General features: G+C 39.5%; 1 protein-coding gene across 5 annotated transcripts in view; it reads right to left on the bottom strand.

Annotated features, from left to right (window-relative positions):
- atp2b1a (ATPase plasma membrane Ca2+ transporting 1a) overlaps nucleotides 1-25527 on the bottom strand; it is a 116615-nt gene that overhangs the window by 58938 nt on the left and 32150 nt on the right. For all 5 annotated transcript variants that reach the window (XM_034163314.1, XM_034163315.1, XM_034163316.1 and 2 more), the window contains one exon: nucleotides 19589-20066. In XM_034163314.1, the coding sequence (XP_034019205.1) occupies nucleotides 19589-19781 (193 nt within the window). In that variant the 5' untranslated portion in view covers nucleotides 19782-20066. The remainder of the gene's footprint in view (nucleotides 1-19588; nucleotides 20067-25527) is intronic.

The following is a 25527-nucleotide window of genomic DNA, read 5'->3' on the forward strand; positions in this document are numbered from 1 at the left end:
TTCTCAGAACCAAGCAGATCTAGCAGAGATATGGGTTGGGATTTGACACAGGTTTACACTGGATGCCCTTCCTGACACAGTTTCCGTTGTACAGAGCCAAACATGTGCACCTCCTGGTGTTCCTAAATGCTCTCCCAACCAAGTACTAAACAGAACCTCCTCTGCTCAAATTTGTCACACATTTAGTTTAACTGGACTAATTGGACATGTTATTTTGACTGCAATATTACACACAAAACACTTTAGCATTTCCAATCTTGCAAAAAGCAAATAGCTAATTATTAAACAGTTCAATTTATATAGTGTCCCCCGCTGACCCAGTCACCCTGTTTCCACTGAAGCAAACAGCAACAAAGGTCAAACTCAACCCATCATAACTACAACCCCTGGCAAAAATTATGGAATCACCGGGCTCAGAGGATGTTCATTCAGTTGTTTAATTTTGTAGAAAAAAAGCAGATCACAGACATGACACAAAACTAAAGTCATTTCAAATGGCAACTTTCTGGCTTTAAGAAACACTATAAGAAATCAAGAAAAAAAGATTGTGGCAGTCAATAACGGTTATTTTTTAGACCAAGCAGAGGAAAAAAATATGGAATCACTCAATTCTGAGGAAAAAATTATGGAATCACCCTGTAAATTTTCATCCCCCAAATTAACACCTGCATAAAATCAGATCTGCTCATTGACACTGACCCTATGCCATGACATTGACCCTATGTGTCTTTTTGCAAGGAATGTTTTTGCAGTTTTTGCTCTATGGCAAGAAGCATTATCATCTTGAAAAATGATATCATCCCCAAACATCCTTTCAATTGTCCAAAATATCAACATAAACTTGTGCATTTATTGATGATGTAATGACAGCCATCTCCCCAGTGCCTTTACCTGACATGCAGCCCCATATCATCAATGACTGTGGAAATTTACATGTACTCTTCAGGCAGTCATCTTTATCTCATTGGAACGGCACCAAACAAAAGTTCCAGCATCATCACCTTGCCCAATGCAGATTCGAGATTCATCACTGAATATGACTTTCATCCAGTCATCCACAGTCCACAATTGCTTTTCCTTAGCCCATTGTAATCTTGTTTTTTCTGTTTAGGTGTTAATGATGCCTTTCGTTTAGCTTTTCTGTATGTAAATCCCATTTCCTTTAGGCGGTTTCTTACAGTTCGGTCACAGACGTTGACTCCAGTTTCCTCCCATTCGTTCCTCATTTGTTTTGTTGTACATTTTTCGATTTTTGAGACATATTGCTTTAAGTTTTCTGTCTTGACGCTTTGATGTCTTCCTTGGTCTACCAGTATGTTTGCCTTTAACAACCTTCCCATGTTGTTTGTATTTGGTCCAGAGTTTAGACACAGCTGACTGAACAACCAACATCTTTTGCAACATTGTGTGATGATTTACTCTTTTAAGAGTTTGATAATCCTCTCCTTTGTTTCAATTGACATCTCTCGTGTTGGAGCAATGATTCATGTCAGTCCACTTGGTGCAACAGCTCTCTAAGGTGTGTTCACTCCTTTTTAGATGCGGACTAACGAGCAGATCTGATATGATGCAGGTGTTAGTTTTGGGGATGAAAATTTACAGGGTAATTCCATAATTTTTTCCTCAGAATTGAGTGATTCCATATTTTTTTCCTCTGCTTGGTCTAAAAAAGTAACCGTTACTGACTGCCACAATCTTTTTTTCTTGATTTCTTATAGTGTTTCTTAAAGCCAGAAAGTTGCCATTTGAAATGACTTTAGTTTTGTGTCATGTCTGTGATCTGCTTTTTTTCTATAAAATTAAATAACTGAATGAACATCCTCCGAGGCCGGTGATTCCATAATTTTTGCCAGGGGTTGTAAATGAGGCAGAAGTGCCACAGTATATCTTCACAACACCGGTGCCAGTCATCACTAATCTGATGGTGTGCCATGATATGGATTGTGCAATACAGTCAACAGCATGAGAAATCTGTTTTTCCCCATAACAGTACAGTAACAACCATCAACACAACAACAATCACAAGGCCACATTTTTTTAATGATACTAACAAAGCTAATGCCAAATATCCATTAATTTAGAAATCAATAACCACATTGGTGCATTTACAGTACTGATCAGAGCCCCCCTAGATGTAACTGGGGGCAAGTGGAAATGGTTAAAGTGTGATTCTGTTGGGTGAACCAGCAGACCTGCTACAGGCTCATTTAAGCTAATCTTTGCTCTTTATCATCTAGGTTTTGACTTTCGAGGAGCAGGAACAGTATTACTACTTTGCAAAAAAAAAAAAAAAAACGCTACGCCGATTCTGAGTGTTTCACCGCTATGAACATTTATGCCCGACACAGACTGTTTGAGACATCTGTCGTATGTAACGGAAACACACCCCAAAGGCTTTAATTTCAGATGAGATTTAACATCTAACACCCAACCTTTCCACCATGTTTTATTCAAAATGCCTCCAAGCTGTTTGAGTTAAACAGTTTGGACCTTGAATTTGATCTTTAAACATCATCCAAGGTCAAAGATGGTCTAATATTTCACTTCCTATTCATGTTTATTAGTTACCATTGGTGTACCACAAATTCCTCAAAATAGCCATTGTAGATACTAGTGGTGTCACAGAGCCGATATAGTTGATCATTGGTTCATCATTGGTTGTCTCCATGCTGTCTGGGCTCACTGAGTGGAGCTTCAATCTTTATCTGTTTTATGGTTTGTGAAAATCCTTATCTGTTCCACTCCACCATGAAGCTGTGACTGGTGATGCAACAGTCAAAAACTGCACCGTGCACAGTTTCTCCAATCACAGCCACAGAAGACTTAACACCATCTCAGCTGTTTTCAACACATGACAGCATATATTGTGCTTGAGTTGCCATCTTCACAGACTCACTCACACACACTCCTCTATATTCCTACAGTACAAGCCTTACGCCATTACCAGGTATTCAACTTGGGTTCACTTTTGGTTGGGATTAGGAGATCGAAAGAGAACTGACTCTTTACTGAAGAAGAGTGAAGAAAGCCACCAAGAAACCCAGACAAGCCAGAACAAGTCATAGGCTTCTCTGGCTGTGACTGGAGAAATTGTGCATAATGCATGTTTTGCATTTTGTATCCCCAGTTATACAGTCCAATACTTGATATGCATCATGATAGATACATTTATTTGCTTAACACTGCTTATATGACTCAATAAAATGTTGCTGACATAGAAAACCTGTAAAACCTACTTTTAGTACACAGAAAATTCACAAGAAGTATCGATAAAGGAATTGGATTGATAATGGTATCAATATCAATGCCCATCCCTATATTCAACCCAGCTTTTTAGTACTCTAGTTATACTGCTTAATGTGTGTTGTATTATTTTTAGAGCCCGACCGATATATCGGCCAATATAAGCCCTTTTCAAAGTACTCACTATCGGCCGAAATTTTGCCGACAGAACGCTGATAATTTCTCATAAACAGAACAGTTACTGAAAATGTTTGTGTCGGCAATGTAAAATGTCCTTGCATCGTTTGTCCAGTAGATGGAGCTCTGACTCCATTCAACTGAGAGCTGCTTACACCCCTGCTTAAATGTGTTCATCACCGGCCCCCGTAGTTCGCCGTCACACTGCACTGATCGGCTGAGAAGAGCATACAAGCAAGTTTATAAGGATCTATATCCTTATCCTGAACCTATATCTAAGTTGCAGCAACAAGAGGTACAAGATCAGATGTATTTCACAACTCTTTTTAAGGATATGTATTTGCTAATTTCATAAAGGTATAATTCTTGATTGCATTTTTTTGAACTTGAAAATTCTTATCTGTTATAAAGTTAATCAATATGAGGACAAAGCTTCAGCTTTTAGCTCATACCTTTTTTGTTAAGGGTCCAAAAAAGAATATTTTATTCATTTAAAAATAATAATAATATCGGCTGATTTATCGGCTATCGGCAAATCAGCCGATTTATCGATTACCTGCATTTTTTTTCATCCAAATATCGTTATCAGGATTGGCCTCAAAAAAATCCTTATCGGTCGGGCTCTAATTATTTTATTTTGCACATTTTCACCTTTCTTTGCCTTCACCCTATAACAAATTGACACCACAGCCTACATGTTTATTTGAGAAGAGGCTTAATAGGAAGTCCCTTCAGTCCCTAAATATATTTTTAAAGGTGCTACTGACATGAAATTTTCACTAAATGTAGGTAACAACCCAAGTAATTCTCACATGCAAAGAAGCCAAAACAAATAAGCATGAGCACGTTGCTCGTGGGGATCCATAAACTCTAATTTGGGTAGTGTTTATAAAATAGGTAGCTGACATTTTTCACATGTGGTAATAAATTATGCAAAGTTTCTATAAAGATTTGGAATGGCGTGTGATTCCAGAATGTTTTTAGAACCTTAGACCTCAACAGTTTTTAAAGAACTCAACCCTATTATTTCCTGTTAATTACATAATTTTTTAAATGTCAATTTACTGTCTTAATGTATTTAGAAACTGTTTTGGTTCTTATTATTTACACAGTATTATTATTATTATCTTCAGTATATTCATTATTATTATTAGTTTATTTTATTATCACTTCTATTTTGTCATTTGATTTTTAAATGGACTGTAATGGAAGTTAAGTGTTTTCACTTTCTTGTGTCATCCATGTATTTGTAACATATTTACAATATTATGTACTTACATTGAACTTAATAAAATCTGACAGGCAAACAAGCAAACCACCATGAATCAATGAACCCTTGTCCCAAAGGTCTAAAGGAAACTCAAAATCACAACTGAGGAACTGATATGTACCTTTAAGAGTGCACTCAATCATGACCTACAGCAAAAAGCTCCAAGACTGACATAAAAATGTTTTGACCTTTGCCCTGGTGACCGTTAACTTTCGCCTAGTCTTCATATTTAAGACTTTGCAAGTATTGCTTCCTCCTTGGCTGACAAGCTTTTAAGTCTAATTGATGGCTTGTTCTCTTAAAGGTGGATGATGTCAGATTTCTATCTGAGGCCTCATCTGTTAGACCGTTAGAAAAAGGATTGCTCATTCCTCTGTGTTAATGTGGGCTTCCGCCATCAATTATGTAAAGCCTGTATTTTTTTTTCCACAATGGACTGTGCAGTTGTTGATGTCAAGGCTCTAAATAAAACAAGGGCTCTTCAAACAGCAACTATTTTATTATTTAAAAAACCTATTCCTTATGTTAACATTAAATGAAGGAATCAATCATCATGGTTTTAATTTATAGACAAAGATTTCTAAAGAATCTTTTTTTTTTTTTTTTTTTACTTGAAAGTATTTTAATTACAACCCCTGGCAAAAAATTATGGAATCACCGGCCTCGGAGGATGTTCATTCAGTTGTTTAATTTTGTAGAAAAAAAGCAGATCACAGACATGACACAAAACTAAAGTCATTTCAAATGGCAACTTTCTGGCTTTAAGAAACACTATAAGAAATCAAGAAAAAGATTGTGGCAGTCAGTAATGGTTACTTTTTTAGACCAAGCAGAGGAAAAAAAATATGGAATCACTCAATTCTGAGGAAAAAATTATGGAATCACCCTGTAAATTTTCATCCCCAAAACTAACACCTGCATCATATCAGATCTGCTCGTTAGTCTGCATCTAAAAAGGAGTGAACACACCTTGGAGAGCTGTTGCACCAAGTGGACTGACATGAATCATGGCTCCAACACGAGAGATGTCAATTGAAACAAAGGAGAGGATTATCAAACTCTTAAAAGAGAGTAAATCATCATGCAATGCTGCAAAAGATGTTGGTTGTTCACAGTCAGCTGTGTCTAAACTCTGGACCAAATACAAACAACATGAGAAGGTTGTTAAAGGCAAACATACTGGTAGACCAAGGAAGACATCAAAGCGTCAAGACAGAAAACTTAAAGCAATATGTCTCAAAAATCGAAAAATGCACAACAAAACAAATGAGGAACGAATGGGAGGAAACTGGAGTCAACGTCTGTGACCGAACTGTAAGAAACCGCCTAAAGGAAATGGGATTTACATACAGAAAAGCTAAACGAAAGCCATCAACACCTAAACAGAAAAAAACAAGGTTACAATGGGCTAAGGAAAAGCAATCATGGACTGTGGATGACTGGATGAAAGTCATATTCAGTGATGAATCTCGAATCTGCATTGGGCAAGGTGATGATGCTGGAACTTTGTTCCAATGAGATTTATAAAGATGACTGCCTGAAGAGAACATGTAAATTTCCACAGTCATTGATGATATGGGGTTGCATGTCAGGTAAAGGCACTGGGGAGATGGCTGTCATTACATCATCAATAAATGCACAAGTTTACCTTGATATTTTGGACAATTGAAAGGATGTTTGGGGATGATGAAATCATTTTTCAAGATGATAATACATCTTGCCATAGAGCAAAAACTGCGAAAACATTCCTTGCAAGAAGACACGTAGGGTCAATGTCATGGCACAGGGTCAATGTCAACGAGCAGATCTGAGTTGATGCAGGTGTTAGTTTTGAGGATGAAAATTTACAGGGTGATTCCATAATGTTTTCCTCAGAATTGAGTGATTCCATATTTTTTTCCTCTGCTTGGTCTAAAAAAGTAACCGTTACTGACTGCCATAATATTTTTTTCTTGATTTCTTATAGTGTTTCTTAAAGCCAGAAAGTTGCCATTTGAAATGACTTTAGTTTTGTGTCATGTCTGTGATCTGCTTTTTTTCTACAAAATTAAACAACTGAATGAACATCCTCCGAGGCCGGTGATTCCATAATTTTTGCCAGGGGTTGTAGAAGTTATTTAATGTAAGAAAAACACACAAGGATTTTCTTGAATAAACGGCTGTGTATAAATTAGTAGTTCTGATGTTCCTGACACATCTACACTGTTCTGTTTTGGCTGTTTTGATACCTTGTTTCTTTTGGCTTTAAAGTAAGACTAACAATGATCAAAAAAACAAAAAAAAAAAAACTATGGTTTTACTTCACACACTTTGGTGCTCAAAATGCAGGCAATTGTGTTTCAGAGCATTATAAATTTAAAAATCTAGCAGGGAAGCTGGCCCCCGGTCTACCCTATCCTGCAGCACGTGGCTCGCTGCAAAGAGAACTTTAGAGGCTGTAAGAGAACTTTCGCCCCAGCGCTCGGTGCACTGCAGGAGAACTTTAGTGGCTGTATGAGAACTTTCCCCCCAAGAACGTTTCTCATATGCGTGATGATCCACACCAGAGAACCTTTGTGCACTGTCCCATGGAAAATGCATGTCATGAGGAACAGGAAAAAAAAAAAAAAGAACTGCAATGTGAAATGGTGGATGATCTTTTCCTGCCCGCAATAACAAACAATAGTCCGGTAGCGACTTTAATCAGCAGAAAGGTGAGCCACGATTGACATCTTTAAATGGGTTTGACTGAGGTTGATGAAAAAAAGAAATATGATCTCTGTAGGTTGATTTTAGACCCACTGCGGGTCCACAATCAGAAATGAACATTTTCCCGATACACGCTCTTGGAAACAGCATAACGGCCCAACTGCAGTGTAATTTTTTCATACAGCAGCCTAATGGGCCTTTACATTGTTATAATGCTGGTGAGAATCCTGTGCATATCAAAGTGCACCACTGTTTCGAAATATAAAGTCTTGTTTGAGCTACTGGTGGTAAATCAAGTACTGGAAAGCCACTACCAAAAAAAAAAAAAAAAAAAAAAAAAAACGAGGAGAATGAAAAGCGAATAAACGTGAACTTGAACATATACAACAGAGGAAACTTCACATAAAAGACTCTCTGCCCGAGGGTTGTAGTAGCACTGTTATTCATACAACCCCTGGCAAAAATTATGGAATCACCAGCCTCGCAGGATGTTCATTCAGTTGTTTAATTTTTTAGAAAAAAAGCAGATCACAGACATGACACAAAACTAAAGTCATTTCAAATGGCAACTTTCTGGCTTTAAGAAACACTATAAGAAATCAGGAAAAAAAATTGTGGCAGTCAGTAACGGTTACTTTTTTAGACCAAGCAGAGGGAAAAAATATGTAATCACTCAATTCTGAGGAAAAAATTATGGAATCATGAAAAACAAAAGAACGCTCCAACACATCAGTAGTATTTTGTTGCACCACCTCCGGCTTTTATAACAGCTTGCAGTCTCTGAGGCATGGACTTAATGAGTGACAAACAGTACTCTTCATCAATCTGGCTCCAACTTTCTCTGATTGCTGTTGCCAGATCAGCTTTGCAGGTTGGAGCCTTGTCATGGACCATTTTCTTCAACTTCCACCAAAGATTTTCAATTGGATTAAGAGCCGGACTATTTGCAGGCCATGACATTGACCCTGTGTGTCTTTTTGCAAGGAATGTTTTCACAGTTTTTGCTCTATGGCAAGATGCATTATCATCTTGAAAAATGATTTCATCATCCCCAAACATCCTTTCAAATGATGGGATAAGAAAAGTGTCCAAAATATCAACGTAGACTTGTGCATTTATTGATGATGTAATGACAGCCGTCTCCCCAGTGCCTTTACCTGACATGCAGCCCCAAATCATCAATGACTGTGGAAATTTACATGTTCTCTTCAGGCAGTCATCTTTATAAATCTCATTGGAACGGCACCAAACAAAAGTTCCAGCGTCATCACCTTGCCAAATGCAGATTCGAGATTCATCACTGAATATGACTTTCATCCAGTCATCCACAGTCCACAATTGCTTTTCCTTAGCCCGTTGTAAACTTGTTTTTTTCTGTTTAGGTGTTAATGATGCCTTTCGTTTAGCTTGTCTGTATGTAAATCCCATTTCCTTTAGGCGGTTTCTTACAGTGCGGTTACAGACGTTGACTCCAGTTTCCTCCCATTCATTCCTCATTTGTTTTGTTGTGCATTTTCGATTTTTGAGACATATTGCTTTAAGTTTTCTGTCTTGACGTTTTGATGTCTTCTTTGGTCTACCAGTATGTTTGCCTTTAACAACCTTCCCATGTTGTTTGTATTTGGTCCAGAGTTTAGACACAGCTGACTGTGCACAACCAACATCTTTTGCAACATTGCGTGATGATTTACCCTCTTAAGAGTTTGATAATCCTCTCCTTTGTTTCAATTTACATCTCTCGTGTTGGAGCAATGATTCATGTCAGTCCACTTGGTGCAACAGCTCTCCAAGGTGTGATCACTCCTTTTTAGATGCAGACTAACGAGCAGATCTGATATGATACAGGTGTTAGTTTTGGGGATGAAAATTTACAGGGTGATTCCATAATTTATTCCTCAGAATTGAGTGAGTCCATATTTTTTTCCCTCTGCTTGGTCTAAAAAAGTAACCGTTACTGACTGCCACAATTTTTTTTCCTGATTTCTTATAGTGTTTCTTAAAGCCAGAAAGTTGCCATTTGAAATTACTTCAGTTTTGTGTCATGTCTGTGATCTGCTTTTTTTTTCTACAAAATTAAACAACTGAATGAACATCCTCCGAGGCCGGTGATTCCATAATTTTTGCCAGGGGTTGTAGCAAGACAGCAAAGTAAATGATAGACCGCTGTAATACAGATGTGTCAATAATAAAGAAAGACAAGTAGGATCTGCTGTGAGAACATTAGACAGACATTAGCATTTAGCAAAACTCTGACGCAATGAAATCACCATCAAGCATTTGGCAAGGAGATGGCCACGACTTCCATCTTGGCCCAAGTTTAACATACGTGTGGATGAGCCTGCAGTGCAAAGGTCTACCAAATGTTCACTGCTTCAGAAAACAGAATCAATGTTCAACAGTATTTCCATGACTGTTCAGTTACGTCTTCATCTGAAAATGACTTTAAAGCAAGTTACTTTTACAAGAAAAGCATTTGACTTGTGCCAAGAGCAACACAATAAGGGGAAAAACTGAACTGTAGTGTCATTTGATCAGCGTCAGTGCTGCAGGCTGATCAGAATGACTGGTGATTAATGGACATATGGTGACATTTTACATCATTATTATGTTGTTATTTTTCATTGCCATTGTTAAAAATAAATAAATAAATTCTAGCATGGCGGGGGAACTCATCCTGGCAGGCCACTGGGCCTGTAACAATGTCTGAGAAACACACTGACTTACCATTAGGAAAGACCTCTGGAGGGCAATCGGAATCTGAATGGTTTGTACAGTTTGTATAAACCAAGTGTGATCTACAATCACTGAGTGAGAAAGCAGCTCTGAAGTGTTATGCATCACTACTCAAAGGGATAAAATCACCACAAAAAAACACTAAGAACTGACAACCTCAGGGTACCATCCTCCCAGTGCTGAGGACAAAAACACAAGCACACAGAGCTGCATGCAAAAATCACAGTTCATAAGCCAGAGATTACTTACTGCATGTAAAGTATCGTGCCTCTTTCACACCTCTAACAGAGGCATGGCCTTAACATATGCTGTATCCACCCACCAGCAAAAGCCAGAAGGCATATTTTTTAGTATTCAGGCGAAGACAAGCGTCTGCATCATCTTACTGAATAGGAAGTGAGGTGTCTTGGATGACATACTGAACGCATGTTAGCTTTGTGAATTGCAGACCAATTTGGTCCCACAATCGATTGGCTCAATCTGTGGAAACCAAAATGGTAATCAACTCAAAATAAATGAAGTGAGGGGGGAGAAGAAAACTGGAGACACACTGTCAGTAATATATCCATGTGTAGTGGTCACTCATTCAGTAGAACCAGAACACAGAACAATGGTATAAATGCTACCCTCTTGTTCTACTGTTGAATTGGATCTTCAGGGTAGACAGAGACTAGTCCACCCTAAGAAAAGCCATGTGGTCGTATGCTATCCAGTGCAGTGAGGAATGCTGGGACCTCTACATTGGAAAAACCAAACAGGCATTACACAAATGGATGGCCCAATATAAGAGGTGCAATTCTTCAGGTCAGGACAAAGGACACTCCTTTGAAGATGACCAAGTTCATATTTTGGACTGGGAACATAAATGGTATGAGTGATGGTTAAAAGATGGTCGGGACGCAGCCGACGCGGTGCGGCGGCACAGGAAAAACACCTCCGTGTTGATAACCATTTGTAAAATCCAGGCGGCTTTTGATGGCTTTCAGTGGAGTGAGTATATGAGAAATTGTTTAACAGGCAGGACATGTTCCAACTTGTCCTTAAGGCTTTCAACAGAGGTGTTTTTCCTGTGGCGGAGCGTCGCGGCGGCTGCGTCCCGACGCGCGGCTGCGTCCCGACGCGCGGACCCGTCCGCACGTCTTTCATTAAAAAAATCTCCTTTAACAGTGGAATATCCGGATAAAATGCTGAAACCGACTTCTTCTGAAACTTCTCTGTTCTCTCACGACGTCCTGGATCAATAGAACCTGAAATGTGGAGGTTTTCAGCTTGAACAGGCTGACGACGGCGGTTGAGAGCGCTGAGCGACGTCTCGCACCGTGGGAAGTCCTTAAAGCGACAGAATCACCTCAAAATCTCTCATCAGCCGTTAAAATTTTCACTGAAAACCAGCTTAATTTTTCGAACCATGTCCACTTCGATGTGTCTCACAGGTTTAGAAAAAATTTTGATCAAACAAAGCGCCAGTCTCTCAGCAACTTCTCAGACAAAGGAATTCTGACGAGGGGCTGGACGACTCCTCCCACAAGGAGTGCTCACAGGCGAATGACGTCACCGACAGGCGTGGAAAAACTCACGCATGCGCACGAGGGTTCAAGCATGTCTGAAGTAAAAACATATGAATGAAATCCATATAGTTTTTGAAAAAAATAAAAAGGACCGTTACTTTATTGACAGCCCACGCATATCGTTATTGCAAGAGGCTGCAATGTAAATCGCAATACGGATTTTAGGCCATATCACCCATCCCTACAAGAGACAACTGAGGAAGACACAAATGATGCTCAACCTACAAATAAAAATAAAAGAGCTCAAATGTCTGAAGAAGAAACTAAAAGAGATGAAGTACAGATCTACAGAAGTCAGGCCAAAAAGAAGATAGACAACCGTTTAAAACTGTGTGAAAGAGAAAAGGAGGAGGACGGGTGATCACATCAAAGTCTTCTTGCACAAAAATGATTTCACATTTATAAATATGAAAACTGGAGAAGTCAGGAAAGCTGGTCAGATTTACAGGAAGAGGTTCCTCACGGATACGATGGACAACCTCCACAAGAAACCCCTTAGAGAGAACCCTACCCTGAAGGTCTCCCGCTTGCAGTTTTTCAAGCACAAGCCTTTCTGGATTGTGAAATTCATGAAAATTTTAACAGGAAAGTAAAAAAAAAACAAAAAAAACGGCATAATGGCCACATTTGATCTAGTAGATTCATCTGTTTGTGACAGAGAAAATACCCAGTGCATTTATAGCGGATGTGATTCTTGCAAGGACCTTATGTTTCCAATGGTCATGGATCCTACCACAAAAAACACTATTATGGAGTGAATGGGTCTCTAGGTCGAAACCTATGACAAAAACCTATGTTTCTTTTTCTTTTTGCTCTGTATGCACCACTCTGCATTTAATCATTAGTGATCGATCTCTGCTCCCCTCCACAGCATGTCTTTTTCCTGGTTCTCTCCCTCAGCCCCAACCAGTCCCAGCAGAAGACTGCCCCTCCCTGAGCCTGGTTCTGCTGGAGGTTTCTTCCTGTTAAAAGGGAGTTTTTCCTTCCCACTGTAGCCAAGTGCTTGCTCACAGGGGGTCGTTTTGACCGTTGGGGTTTTACATAATTATTGTATGGCCTTGCCTTACAATATAAAGCGCCTTGGGGCAACTGTTTGTTGTGATTTGGCGCTATATAAAAAAAAAATTGATTGATTGATTGATTGAAAAACAAAAACAAACAAACACTACAAGATGACAACCACTGAATTTGAAATAAAAACAGCAACCCTGGGAAAAAAGTTGCGATCACTGAGATCTAACTTGTACAACATCCAACACCAGTTCACATGTATTAAAAATGGAATAATTTGCAACAGTATCTATTAACTTATGACATGATGTTGTTGCCACATGGGCTCATTTGGATCCAGTCATGGATCACATTAGAACCAGTCACCTGCTGACAAACAACATCTACTTTTTCCTCAGATGGGACATTCTACTTTGCTCCCACAGTGCTGTTCATGAAAGGCTTTAAGACCATGACATGAAACTTCAGCGAGGCCTCCTATGGGAAAGGAACTCTTGATGGAGTAGGAGGTGCACTTATAAACCTGGCAGATCATTTGGTTACCTACGGCACTGATATCACAAATGCTAGTGCTTCTCTGGAAAATCTGTCAAAGCAATCCACTGTGAGGCTATTGGAGGTGACAGGAGAACATTACAAAGTGTGGGGAACTGGTTGGTCCATCCCTTAAATCAGTCCCAGGGACTGTGAAAGTGCATCAAGTACGCACCCTATTTTATTAGTGCACACAAACAAAGTCACATTCATACATCTCCTTTCGTGTTTTTCTTTCTTCACTCACAGTGATACAGTGGAGTCTGAAGAGACCATCGAGGCTGGAACACGGGTCCTCGTAGACTATGCTGGAGACCTCTATCCTTGCACTGTATGCTCAAAACAGCTCAGAGAGCTGAAAACATAGCAGGGACGTCAAAAACATTAAATAATTTGGAAATATTCCATTGTGAGTTCAGATGGTACCATGTGGAAGACATTAAAGAAATGATTCCTGAACCACTGCCTGCAACATCGTCTGCCAGGCACTTCAGTGTGGTGCCACAGATCTGGGTCAGGCACAGAAAGGAAGCAATTTGAATTCTGATTTGACAGTGTTGTTAAATCAAATGCTAAATATGAATGAAATACTCCTTGATTTTTGGCCGTGCTCTACTCAACAGGGTGTTTGTACTTAAGGTAGTAAGATAAGTTGGTTCTATTGCGCCTTTTCATTGTTACAGTCTTCTTGTACTTCCTACACATTACCACAGTTTGTGGTACAGCTGATTTTTTTTGTAACCAAAGCACTTCCATAATGAAACCTCTCCTATTGTGAAACTCATGCTGCTTACAGCTACACTTGTGAGACGTCTGAAGTTGACTTGAATGAAATGTATTATTTATTATTCATGAATTGGATTTTTAATTTTCATTATGGTTACTTCAGTGTTCACTACCGAAACATGATTATTAATTACCGGTATGCCGTAATGTGCGGCATTTCATGATACTTGCAACCTTTAATCGATTAATAATGTGTCAGAGCCTTTATGCTGTATTAAAACTGTTTTTTTTTTCAATGCAATCCTTTAAAACAATATTACAGTGAAAATTAATGTGAAAAACTGTTTAAATGTTACAGTACTGAAATAATTTACCTTAAAATGTTTGTATGTGTTAATAATAAAAATGTGGGTGATACTCACTACCTTTAAGAATATTTAAATGTTTTCCATCAATAAAAGTAAAACCATAATTTTGCTGTGTCACAGTTCTAATGAAAAATGTTACGGTAATGAATTTGTTTCCTCCCCGTGTCTCTAAAATTGTCTAAAAAGACCTTAAAAATGTGCATATGGATTACAAATTAATATTTAATAGTGAAATTAGATCATATTTAATATAAAGGGGGGAAAATCATGTGGGTAGTGATTTCTGGTTTTTGCTATGAGTTGTACCACGTTCATGACAATAGACCCACTGAAAATTAAATTTTCAAATGATCTTTCCGCATAATGGGGTAAATGCAAATGTAAACGGTAATTCAATCAGATCAGAACATCCCTATATATTAAACATTTCCACCAGGAAACTTTCAAGCAAATGAGTAGAAAATACTAGACCTGGAAAGGCCAAGCAAATTACAAACTATCGCAACTCGTACTGCCAAGAATTTGCATCTGTACTATTGTAGAGAACAAGAGTTTTCATGCTGGACTGCACACTTTGGAGCCGACACGCAGGGGCTCATCGTGAAGATAACTTTTAGTGACAGAGAGATTACCGAATTCTAGACCAAGACGAAAACCAACGTCAAGGCGTAACTGATCAAAGATCCCTAATGAAAAATTGTATATGTCACTGCACATAACGTGCAATAATTATACATATTTATTATGTTACTGATTCAGAAAATGCTGAAATCTGTGTTTATTTGCTACAAGGATGCTGCTACAGACACACTTGCTGTTGGTTCCTGTTTTGTTGGGAAATATTTTGGCCAGTTGACAAATTTCCTTTTGAACAAAAAGATAAAAGTATATTCATCTGTTTATTTTAACTAGGAATCATTACAAATACACTTTGGTGTACAAGTAACAAGAAGTCAGACATGATGCATACTGATAATATTGATGCACTGATCCACATTTTTTTCACTTCCGATCTGAACTCAATACTTGAATTTGGATTATCTGCCGATACCGATATTATTACGATAGCAGAGCTCTGTTTGCTTTAATATTATTATTATTATTATCGTGATTGTCGATTTTATATGAGGACATTTTGTATTCCCAGTTATTACAGCTTCATACTGAAGTGGTATAGAGGAGGATTCCACACGCTGTATCGGAAAGTTCCGATCTGTGAATTACGTTGGTATCGGACGCCAATACCGATACTGGATCTGATCGGCCCCATCCCTAACTGATAAACGCATCAGTTTGCATCGAGAAACATTCCTACCCTTCACTGACATTCCTGCCCTCATTAATGGGGAAGCATGCTTCAAGGGTCCAAAATCTATCCACCACAGTCTCACAACAATCCTGAACATGAAGGCTCACCAAACCTGCCTACACAGCTTCATAGAAGCAACTCCACCAGCACTAACGGACAGAATCAACCAGTAGTGTTTTACTGAAGAACAGAGGAGTTCGTCAGCCAAAGCCAAGCAGAAGAGAGATGTCTGAGCTGCTCTGATTGGCTTGCAGCCACTGCAACCTGAAGAAAAAAACAAACAAACAAACAAAAAACTATGAAACAACCAATGTCCCTCATGCCACAAATATGACAGGACTCCAACCTCACCTCACTGCCAGTAAACAACCTATTCAGCAGTTTCTCCTCAGAGTTTGATAATGGCTTATTCCTTGGAATAACAAAAACGGAAAGCAGCCCCAGAGCCTGTGAGGCTCACTCTGGGCATTTTTCAAAAAATAAATCAATAGACAAGAACACACAGTGAGCCAATGACAGACTGAGTGATGCCCTGTACTGTCATACAGCACGGCACTAACCTCACTTTATTCCCTTTCACTGAAATTTAGGAATTTCACTCATTTTTACATTCCGCACAGAGGAGCGTAACTGCTACAGTGAATGTGTGGTGCCGTTTTAATCCGGGATCAAACTGAAAATCCCCTCCCATAAGAGTTCAGTCAAGGTCACGTTGGTGATTAGTCGGACTGTCGATACAGAGAAACAGAGCAGAAAAAGAAGAGCTGAAAGGAGCGACACTGTCCACTAAAGTTGCTGTGTGGACGGACGTGACTTTCTCACAGCTCGCCTACTACAAACTTAGAAATAGCTATTAATTAAATTTGACTTGGGAAATGAGGCAATAAGCAGCATCATGCTGCCCTTAAATTTTCCCCTCACACACAGTTTAAATGAAGGTGCGGTGAGAACGGAGAACCGGGCGGTGCGTGACTGACGAGGCCAACAAATTAACTGGTTCCAATCCAGACTTCAGGGCAGGTTAACAGGAAACAGGGTATGAACTGACGGCCAAAGACCAGCACAGAGAACTGGTCAGAAGATGGACTCGCACCTTCCCGAACATGCTCAAGTCAATATCACAGTCTCCTGTTTTGTCCGCAACATGTGGACTGCCGACCTGCCCGCAACTTGGTCCTGTGCCCAGGCAGACAGCTGGTCTTTCTGAAGCCTACGCAGACACACACTCACACACACAGACACACAGAGGTGAAAATAGAGAAGGGGAGGGTGTGAGGGACATAGCCAAGGACTTTGAAATAGAGCAGGACTGGGCCAGGTTAGAACCTGCCTCTGGAACACAAATCTCTTAAGGATGTGATATCACGGTAGATCACATGAGCAATGGCGCTCTTAAAGGAGCAGTCTCTTTCAGGTTCACAATCTTGGTCGTAAAAGCTTTTTTTCTCCCCCAAACCTCCTATAGAGGGTCCTCATCTTCCCAGGCATCTCTCCATCTCAAAGGCATAACTGATGGGTGAGTTAAGGAATCATTAAAGTGTGGATGTTAGTCTTGATCCAGGATAATCACAAAACCAGGCACACAGATTCCTCACTCAGCTTCTGAAGTGCTGCAATCAGGGTATCTATTGATTCCACAAAGATCACAGCATAATCTGTGAAGACAAGGTCATGAAATCATTCTTTACTGACAAAAGCACATAAGCCATTCTTTTCATAAACTCCAGTTGGGGCCTCGTTTGTGCCAAGAGAACGTGTGTAACCGCCTTGCTATCATACTGCAACCACAAATCCCTGAAACAGACATGTTGAAGATGATGACCAGGTCTGCAGCCACCTGGGGAAAAACACAAAAAACGCGTTTCTGACAAAACTGTTGTAGCCAGCTGTTTCCCCCCCAAAACAAGCATTCAATGCACAAAACAAGATTGAAACACTTGTTTTTCTGGGACTGAGAGATACAGATGGACAAAATTATTAGCCCAACCACTGAACTGAACATTTTCTGCAAAATTTTCCTGAAGCTTTTTTTTTTTTTTTTACTGTTTTGTTGATTTATTTTGTTCTTGTATTTAACTTGATATAATTTTAATTCCTTTTATTGTACAGCACTTTGGGGCAGTGTTGACTGTTTGTAAATGTGCTTTATAAATAAACCTGACCTTGAAGCCCCTTTCATATCGGGCCTGCTTTGAATTGCATCATGCGGCGTCATGACGACGGCAAGTTTATACAACGTAGTGCAGCCTAACGCCACAATACCGCGAAGAACGCAAAGGGTGACGCAAAACAGACGCAATTCATAAATTGCTGGAAAAAAAAAATTGTTTAATTTTTGTGTGGATTTTTAGCATAGTGCACTGGATACAGAAAGGAAGTAGTTTTCACGCAAGTTGAGTCAACGTTAATGGTACGTCACGTGACTGGAAGCCACACCCACATAATATAAGGCTACCCGACGCCAATTATTCCCGCTGTGCTCCATTGTTGCCGAGCTATAAATCATGCAGCCTGGCTGCAGCTCCTCGGCGCTCTCACCTCCTCATGAGTTCTCTCATGATTGTGTTAAATAAAGTCCATCAACTCCTGCTCACAGACCGATCGCCGGGTAGAGGACATGTCTACATCCGGTGTCCTCACGGAGGACATCGCATCCACTCACAGATGGATGGCGCGTGATCGTCAGCTGCAGCTCCCCAGTCACAGAAGAGACTAGAAGTGAAATCAGAGCGCACACCTGCTCATTACAGCCTGGCTGCAGCTCCTCAGCGCTCTCACCTCTTCAAGCTTCTCCCCACCTGCAGACATTCCTGCTTTATAAGATACGCAGCATATGCAACTTAAAGCAGGCCTGGTGTGAGAGGGGATATACTGATTATTCAAGTGCTTTTTTTTTTTTTTTTTTTAAAACAGAGCAAGGAATTTTCAACACGGCATTTCTAAACATTGTAGTTTTATTTTGGATGTTACATTATTTTACTTTGCACGTAGAAACAAAATAATTTCACAAAAAACAAAAACTACTAGGGTCAAAATTATTAGCCTGCTTAAGGACTGACTTTTTTATTGCACCATAGCACAAACTACTGTTATGTGAACCCCACTGAATCTGTGGGGTGAACTGAAGACCAAACTACGTACATACCAGAAGGCCATCAACTCTAGAGGAGCTTGAGAGATTCACCAAAGAACAACAGGCTGGGATTCCTCAGGGAACACGTCTAGGGCTTGTGGAAAACTACAACAATGACTGCAAGCTGTTATCCAGCAAAAAGGACACACAATTGACCATTAGCATCACAGGGGCTAACAATTTTGATCCTGGTAGTCTGTAGTTTTTGTGAAATCATTTTGTTTCTGTGTGCAAAAACAATGTAGATTAGATAAGACAGAACTTTATTGATCCCTTGGGAAGACTCCCTTGGGGAAACAGATTCCAGCAGCATTGTATAGCAGCACACAGGGTAAGAAGCACACAAAGTATCGCAAGTGAAAGCAAGACATACTGATAAATACTGGTTTACTGGCTACTGCTGTTCCTCTCACTCCTGACCCCCAAAACAAAGCTAGGATGTTTAGAAATGCTGTGTTGAAACGTCCTTGCTCTGTTAAAACAAAAAACAAAACAAAAAAAGCACTTGGAAAATTTTTTGAAGAAAACCTTAAATTTCATTAGAGGGGGCTGATAATTTTGTCCTCATCTGTAGAGAGCGAGCAAGAGGATAATTGTTACACTGCACAAAACTTCTTTGATTGTCCATTCTTCTAACCATGACTGCGTGTTTTCCATCGAGGTGCAGGACTTGCAGATGCAGTGAAAAATGGCCCACAATGATTTATAATGTGACTGGGGGCGGGGGGGTTGGAGGGTTATATTATCCACAATTAATGCTGTTAAAAACATCCTGCATTTGATTCTATTAAGAACAGTTCATGTGTGTACGTGTCGTGTAAGCTTTACCATCTGTGGGGGATGTTTTTAACCGGCTGCAGAGTCCATGAACATCCCTGTAAGATTGCCCAACTTTGCTTATTGCCTCTGCGCCTCTCAGTTCCATTAGCGAGCGCAGCTCTTTGAGCGTGCAGCCAAAGTCTCCATCGTGGTTAGCCTCCACTATGGAGTTCTTCACCCCACTGTACGAGTTGTTCGCCATGACTTCACAGCCTCTCCACTCTGTTGCACAGCGATGATGCTTCGGCTTAAGGGTGGGGCTTCAAAACTGTGTTGTCCTGGAAAAGCTTAAATCCTCAGGATTGTGAATACCATGGTTGTTCCCATAAACAGCTGATACGCCCTGGACAGGCAGCTGGAGTCATACATCAGGTAGAAGGGAACGTATATTACAAAATGGAGCCATTTCCTTGGAGAACTGAGTTCCTAGCCTTTCATGGTGGCTTGAGGATCACCCACACAGGTGGCGATCACCACGCATGCAGCTCTGAAACAGACAAGAGAAACAGAAACGTGTCATTCCACACATATTTACTGATAAACGGACTCTTTGCATTGCTGTGTAATATCCAAACAAGACTGAAGCTGATGCACACTTTATGAGCGAGCTGTCCGTCATATCAGGCCACAAGAGACCGAGTGTACGTTTCAAAACAAGCCCAAAAAGATACAACTTGGGTCACCAAAAGATGAACAAAATATGGAACCACAAAACTGTTTTTTTAATCATTTAATATCATCATAATGTATATTTTTCATTATAATCTCACAACAGACAGAAAATAAGTATGTCAGAATTAGATAAAGGGAAAAACAGTGTGAAAGAAACTACAGGTTAATAAACAGAAACTTCCCGCCTAAATCTTATTCAAGTCTTGCTGTACCCAAGGATCATTTTATCAGACTAAAGCTGCTCAAAGTGAGTTTAATCAGTGAAATCACCTGGTGGAGTTGGTAGTTACAAAGAAAACCTGCACCCTCTTGGTCCTTTCTGGAATCAGTTTGACACCTACGTCCTAATAGATTAGTTTATTGTGGACACTAAAAGTTATGAGCTGGGTCTTTTCTCAGTAATCTAGGGCTCCAGCTATCGAATATTTTTGGAATTGAGTATTCTATCGAGTAATCGAATAATTGGATAAAAAGTACTTTTGCATTTTTAAACAGTATAATAGTGGCAGGATTCCCCCAGTGTTATTTTTTCACATTGTTAACAGTTTTGGAGCTTTGCCAAACCAGTCTGCAGACGGCACATTCTTTTTTCTTCTTATTGCACATTTCATTTCCACTTTTTATTACTGTGATTTATGCAGTGTTAGTGTATATTTAAACATGCTGTACAAAGTGCAGCGCAAACCGAGGTCAAATTCCTTGTTTACTGTGGATACTTGGTGAATAGCACAGCCTGTGATAAACGGCTGTGGAGTGCAGCGTTTCCACAAAAGCTGCACTGATAAATGAACTGTAAAGACTGTTGATAAGAACTCTTATCAAATCTGAATAAAGGCATTTTTTTTGAACAGTTAAACATAATTCACTTAAAGTGTGCGTCCTTTCACATCATCTGTGGAGGTGGAGAGCAGCCAGCAGACAAAACCGTGTTTATATATATATATTTATTTTATGGCCACATAGAATATTTTTTTTTAGACTTCGAGAATAAAGTCGTAATTTTACGAGAATAAAGTCATAATATAATATTACGACTTTATTCTCGTAAATTACAACTTTATTCTCGTAAATTACAACTTTTTTCTCAAAGTCCAAAAAAAAGAAAAAAAAAAAAAAGAAATTCAATGTGGCCCTAAAACTCTGTCGTAATATATAAACACACTGCATCACTTTGAATGCGCAATAAATCAGTTTCAGATGATCAGCAGGGAGCCTTCTCTTAAAAGGCTTCATTTTACTCAGCGTGCGGCTTTATAAACTTGTAGCACTGCCTGCTACATTGATTAGCTCTTACATTAGTTATGCGCATGCTCTATCTTCTTTTTCTGTTTTTTGTTGGAGTGTTACATCGCCACATACAGGCCTGGAGTATGTACTACAGTGTTAAACGATGCCTTGAGGCAAAGAATTTGCCTTAAACATTTTTTGTAATTGAATTATTCGAGTTACTCGATTAATCGTTTCAGCCCTACATTAATCACAGATTAAGCGGAGGTAACGGATGAAGCTACCAACAGCTGCTAAAAGTGCTAACGTCGTTAGCATACAATATTATATCCGATGAAAGTTTCACTCAGTGTGTCTACTGCAGGAACGTCTTTAGGAATGTTTGTAATAAAATACTCCAAACAAGCAGACACAGCCTCCGCGACCAGCCGCATCGAGCGGACAAGACGCGAAGACCCTCCGCTCAGCAGCTTCCACTCAAAGTGACCTCACCCCAATTATAAATAACTTTATGCCTTAAAACAACTTAAACTAAGACATTAAGAAACAATTCACCTCCTGTACAGTTGTCACGGAGGCAGACGCTGTTGAAAGAGACCAAAACAGTTTTTAGTTCCAGGCTCTAAACATGTTTATTTCTGCTCTAATGTTGGACATTTTAATACAGAGTCTTATGGAAACGTCCTCTGTTTTGGAGCCAGCCTCAAGAGGCCAGTTAAGGTACTACACTTCTGTGTCAACCTCATTTCTAAGCTTGGTTATGCCAATGCCTGAGTGACGAACGCTGGATAACAAGACAAAACACCTTACTTCCACTGCGCCGCCATCTACAGGAGTGTAGGTCATAGTGATCACTGGGATTAAGGGAAATTTAAGGATACTGATATCAATGTAACATAATATGAATCAATTTTTTAGTGGTATTGATATTTTTTTATTTTTTGCACAGCCTTAGTATGTATATGAGGTACACTGGTATACGGGTTTGCCCTACAGTGTGGATTTTTAACTATAACATGCTAACCGGTTAGCTGATGACGTCACCATCAGCCTGCACCAGTGAATAGTCTGGAAAACGTAAGAGCAGTGCGCTGTGATTTTTCACTCCCCTCCAATCTGTGAAAGCTCTCACAGGAAGAAATTTCACTGGCTTCCTGAAATTCACTCCAATGATTCACTTTCACAAGAAAAGTGACAGCAGGTGAGTGACTGAGCACAGTGGCTGACAAACCAAGAGTGTGATTGGAAAGAAAGACTGTCCTCCGCTGAAAACCAAGAAGTCAAATCAGTGGGAATTGTTATTTTGTGATGAGTTCACTTGCAGCACAACCCTGTTCAGCCAGTATTTCTGTTGCCACATGTACTTGTGCTCAACATCTGCAACATCTGGCTGGCATTCCATTTGTTTTGGCCCATGACAGCAACTGACAAGATCTCTGAAAATTAATAAGTTACTGCCAAGCAGATAGATATATATATATATATATTAAAAAACAGTTTGTGTGAGTATATGAATGTGAGTCATCCCTGTAAAGCACTTTGACCATGAATACACTATAAATGCAGTCTATTTACCATTTAATTGTATGCACAGAATTCACACAAGAAGAATTCAAGCAATTCTGTGATCAGATAAATGGGGGGGCTGATTGGCATTGAAGGAGGTTTCCCCAATTTTCCCGGTTTTATGTGGGAAGTGAACTCAGACGATTCAAAGGTTGAACACACCATCTAAATTGAAGTCCGTTTCCTGTCAAAGATAACGCCTTCACTAAACAGAGTTGCTACAACCGCTTGCAAGCTGCTCACATAGGGCTTTCCTATGTCTTCTGCCTGCACTCCCCCTGCACCCTGATGGGCAGGGTGCCCTGTGCATGGATCAGTGGAGCTTTGTGATTGGCTGAAAGATGCTGCACCCTCTTTTTATATGACACCTAAAGAGATCCTTGTCATTTGATTGGTGGTTTGCATGTCATGTGATATTGATCATTTATCCCATTTCCAATTTTGGTTCCATTTACTGTGCAATTTTGGTTCCATACGTTTTGTACCATTGCACGCCGTGACCACCTTAATGTAAAAACACAGCGACGGCGCTTAGTTTAAAAACAAACATGGCCGGGTTTGTTTTGGTGACAGATGACAATTTGAATGACTGTGCTCATCCTTCAAACAAAAACAAAAACAAACAAATCCAGTACGTCATAAGCCGCCTGAAGGTATTTGCAGTATTTGCTGGGATGTCTCTAGCTGAAGTAGAATCGCTGTTGGATGAAAAGCTTGATAAATTTGTGTCACAATTGTTTGCTGGACTGAGGAAAGCAGATGGCAGTCTGTACACGAACAATTTTGGATTGGATTGTTTTTGAACTATCTGATTGTTTTTGCAAGTTGACTGAGAACAATTTTGGATTCTGCTATTTACGATGGACTGTTTGGAACCTGCTGACCTCAAAGGACCAGTGACGCACACAAAAATGTAAGTCGCTTTTCTCTTGTTTATAAATTAATAAAATATCAAATGAAAAGGGTCTATTTTCTGTGTTATATAAAACAAATAATGAATGTTTTTTCATTCGTGCAATGGTAAGAATATTTCATTTGGAACAGTTCATCTTTCGCCTCATGAAATATTCTTACCATTGCACGAATGGAAAAAAAACATTATTTGCATATTGTTGCACACATGTAGTGTTTTCCCAGACAGAATTTCTTACAGTTGTTTCCAAAGCTGTGTTTGATTCTGGCTGTTCTACCCCTCCTCCACCAGTGCTAAGTGGAAGAGGAAGAGGCGGGGACCAGCCAGTGTTAGTTTTTTTTGTGTCACCTAGTTGCCTGGATGAGATGCATAGTTTCATGCGTTAGGTGGAACTCAACGCATGAAAATATGCTCAACTCGGGTAGCCTCTATTGTGACAGCTGACAGTAGCTATTGAAACCCCTGACTCAAGGTTTTACCACTGCTTCATGCAGTCTAAATTTTATTTATTTAATTCTACTCTGCATTTATTAGTACAATTTTGAAATAAATTCATTTTATTTTTGAGAAAGAATGTTTTGGTCTGTCCCCCCCCAATATGTCCCGGGGGTTGTCATATTCATGGTTGTATTATCTTTTTTGCCAGTATAGTAATTTTGCAGATTACCTCAGCATAAAATTGCATAGATCTCTCTATAATCATAATATACGTATAACTTAACACTATTTAAAACACCAATACAGGTTGTAGTTTAATTTACAGGAAATGCTACTGCAACATTTGCTTAAGTAATTACTAGGAATGAGTATTGATAAGATTTTATAGATATCAATGCCATTATCGATTCCGATTATCGATCCGATTCCCTTATCAATACCGCTTGTGAATTTTCTGTGTACTAAAAGAAGGCTTTCCAGGCTTTCTATGTCAACAATATTTTACTGAGTTTAAAAGTAAATAAATATGAAATTGGTCACTGGATCCTTGATCTCTGGCCTTAAATAGAAATAAACAAAATCTGTAGTTTTTGTCAAAAGCATTTCCTTTCAGACATTTTGGCATGAATGTCACTCCATACCTCTGAGCTGCACGTCAGTGCAGGACATCTCATTTTTGGAGGAAAAAAAAAATCATTTTGATTGATTGCAGTTCATCATTTCCATTACAACATTTGGAAAGAGGTGTCATTTGATTTAAACGGCGGATCGCTTTGAAGTTATTAATTCCGACCGGAATCTATCTTTCCAACTTACCTCTGCAGAAAGCGGCGTAGTGTTTGGAGCAACGGAACGGAGGACAAGTCTTGTTTCTTTCTCGCAACAAGACAGGAGTCCCAGTTAGTGACTTTAATTTGCACAAAACTGATTCCCGATTGACATATTTTAATGGCTCTGAGAGGGGCTAAGAAGCGGATTTGCCGTTTCTGAAAAGCAGCGAAGCAAAGAACCAACGAAGCAGCGGGTTGGAGCACTGCTTCACTGTTTCAAGCTTCAAAGCAGAGCTGCGCTGCAGAAGCGGTTGATTGCAAACCCGCTGCAGGGTCTGCAATCAATGTAGAGAAATCATAAT

The sequence above is a fragment of the Thalassophryne amazonica genome, chromosome 22 (genome assembly GCF_902500255.1).
Source record: "Thalassophryne amazonica chromosome 22, fThaAma1.1, whole genome shotgun sequence".
Classification (NCBI taxonomy): Eukaryota; Metazoa; Chordata; class Actinopteri; order Batrachoidiformes; family Batrachoididae; genus Thalassophryne; species Thalassophryne amazonica.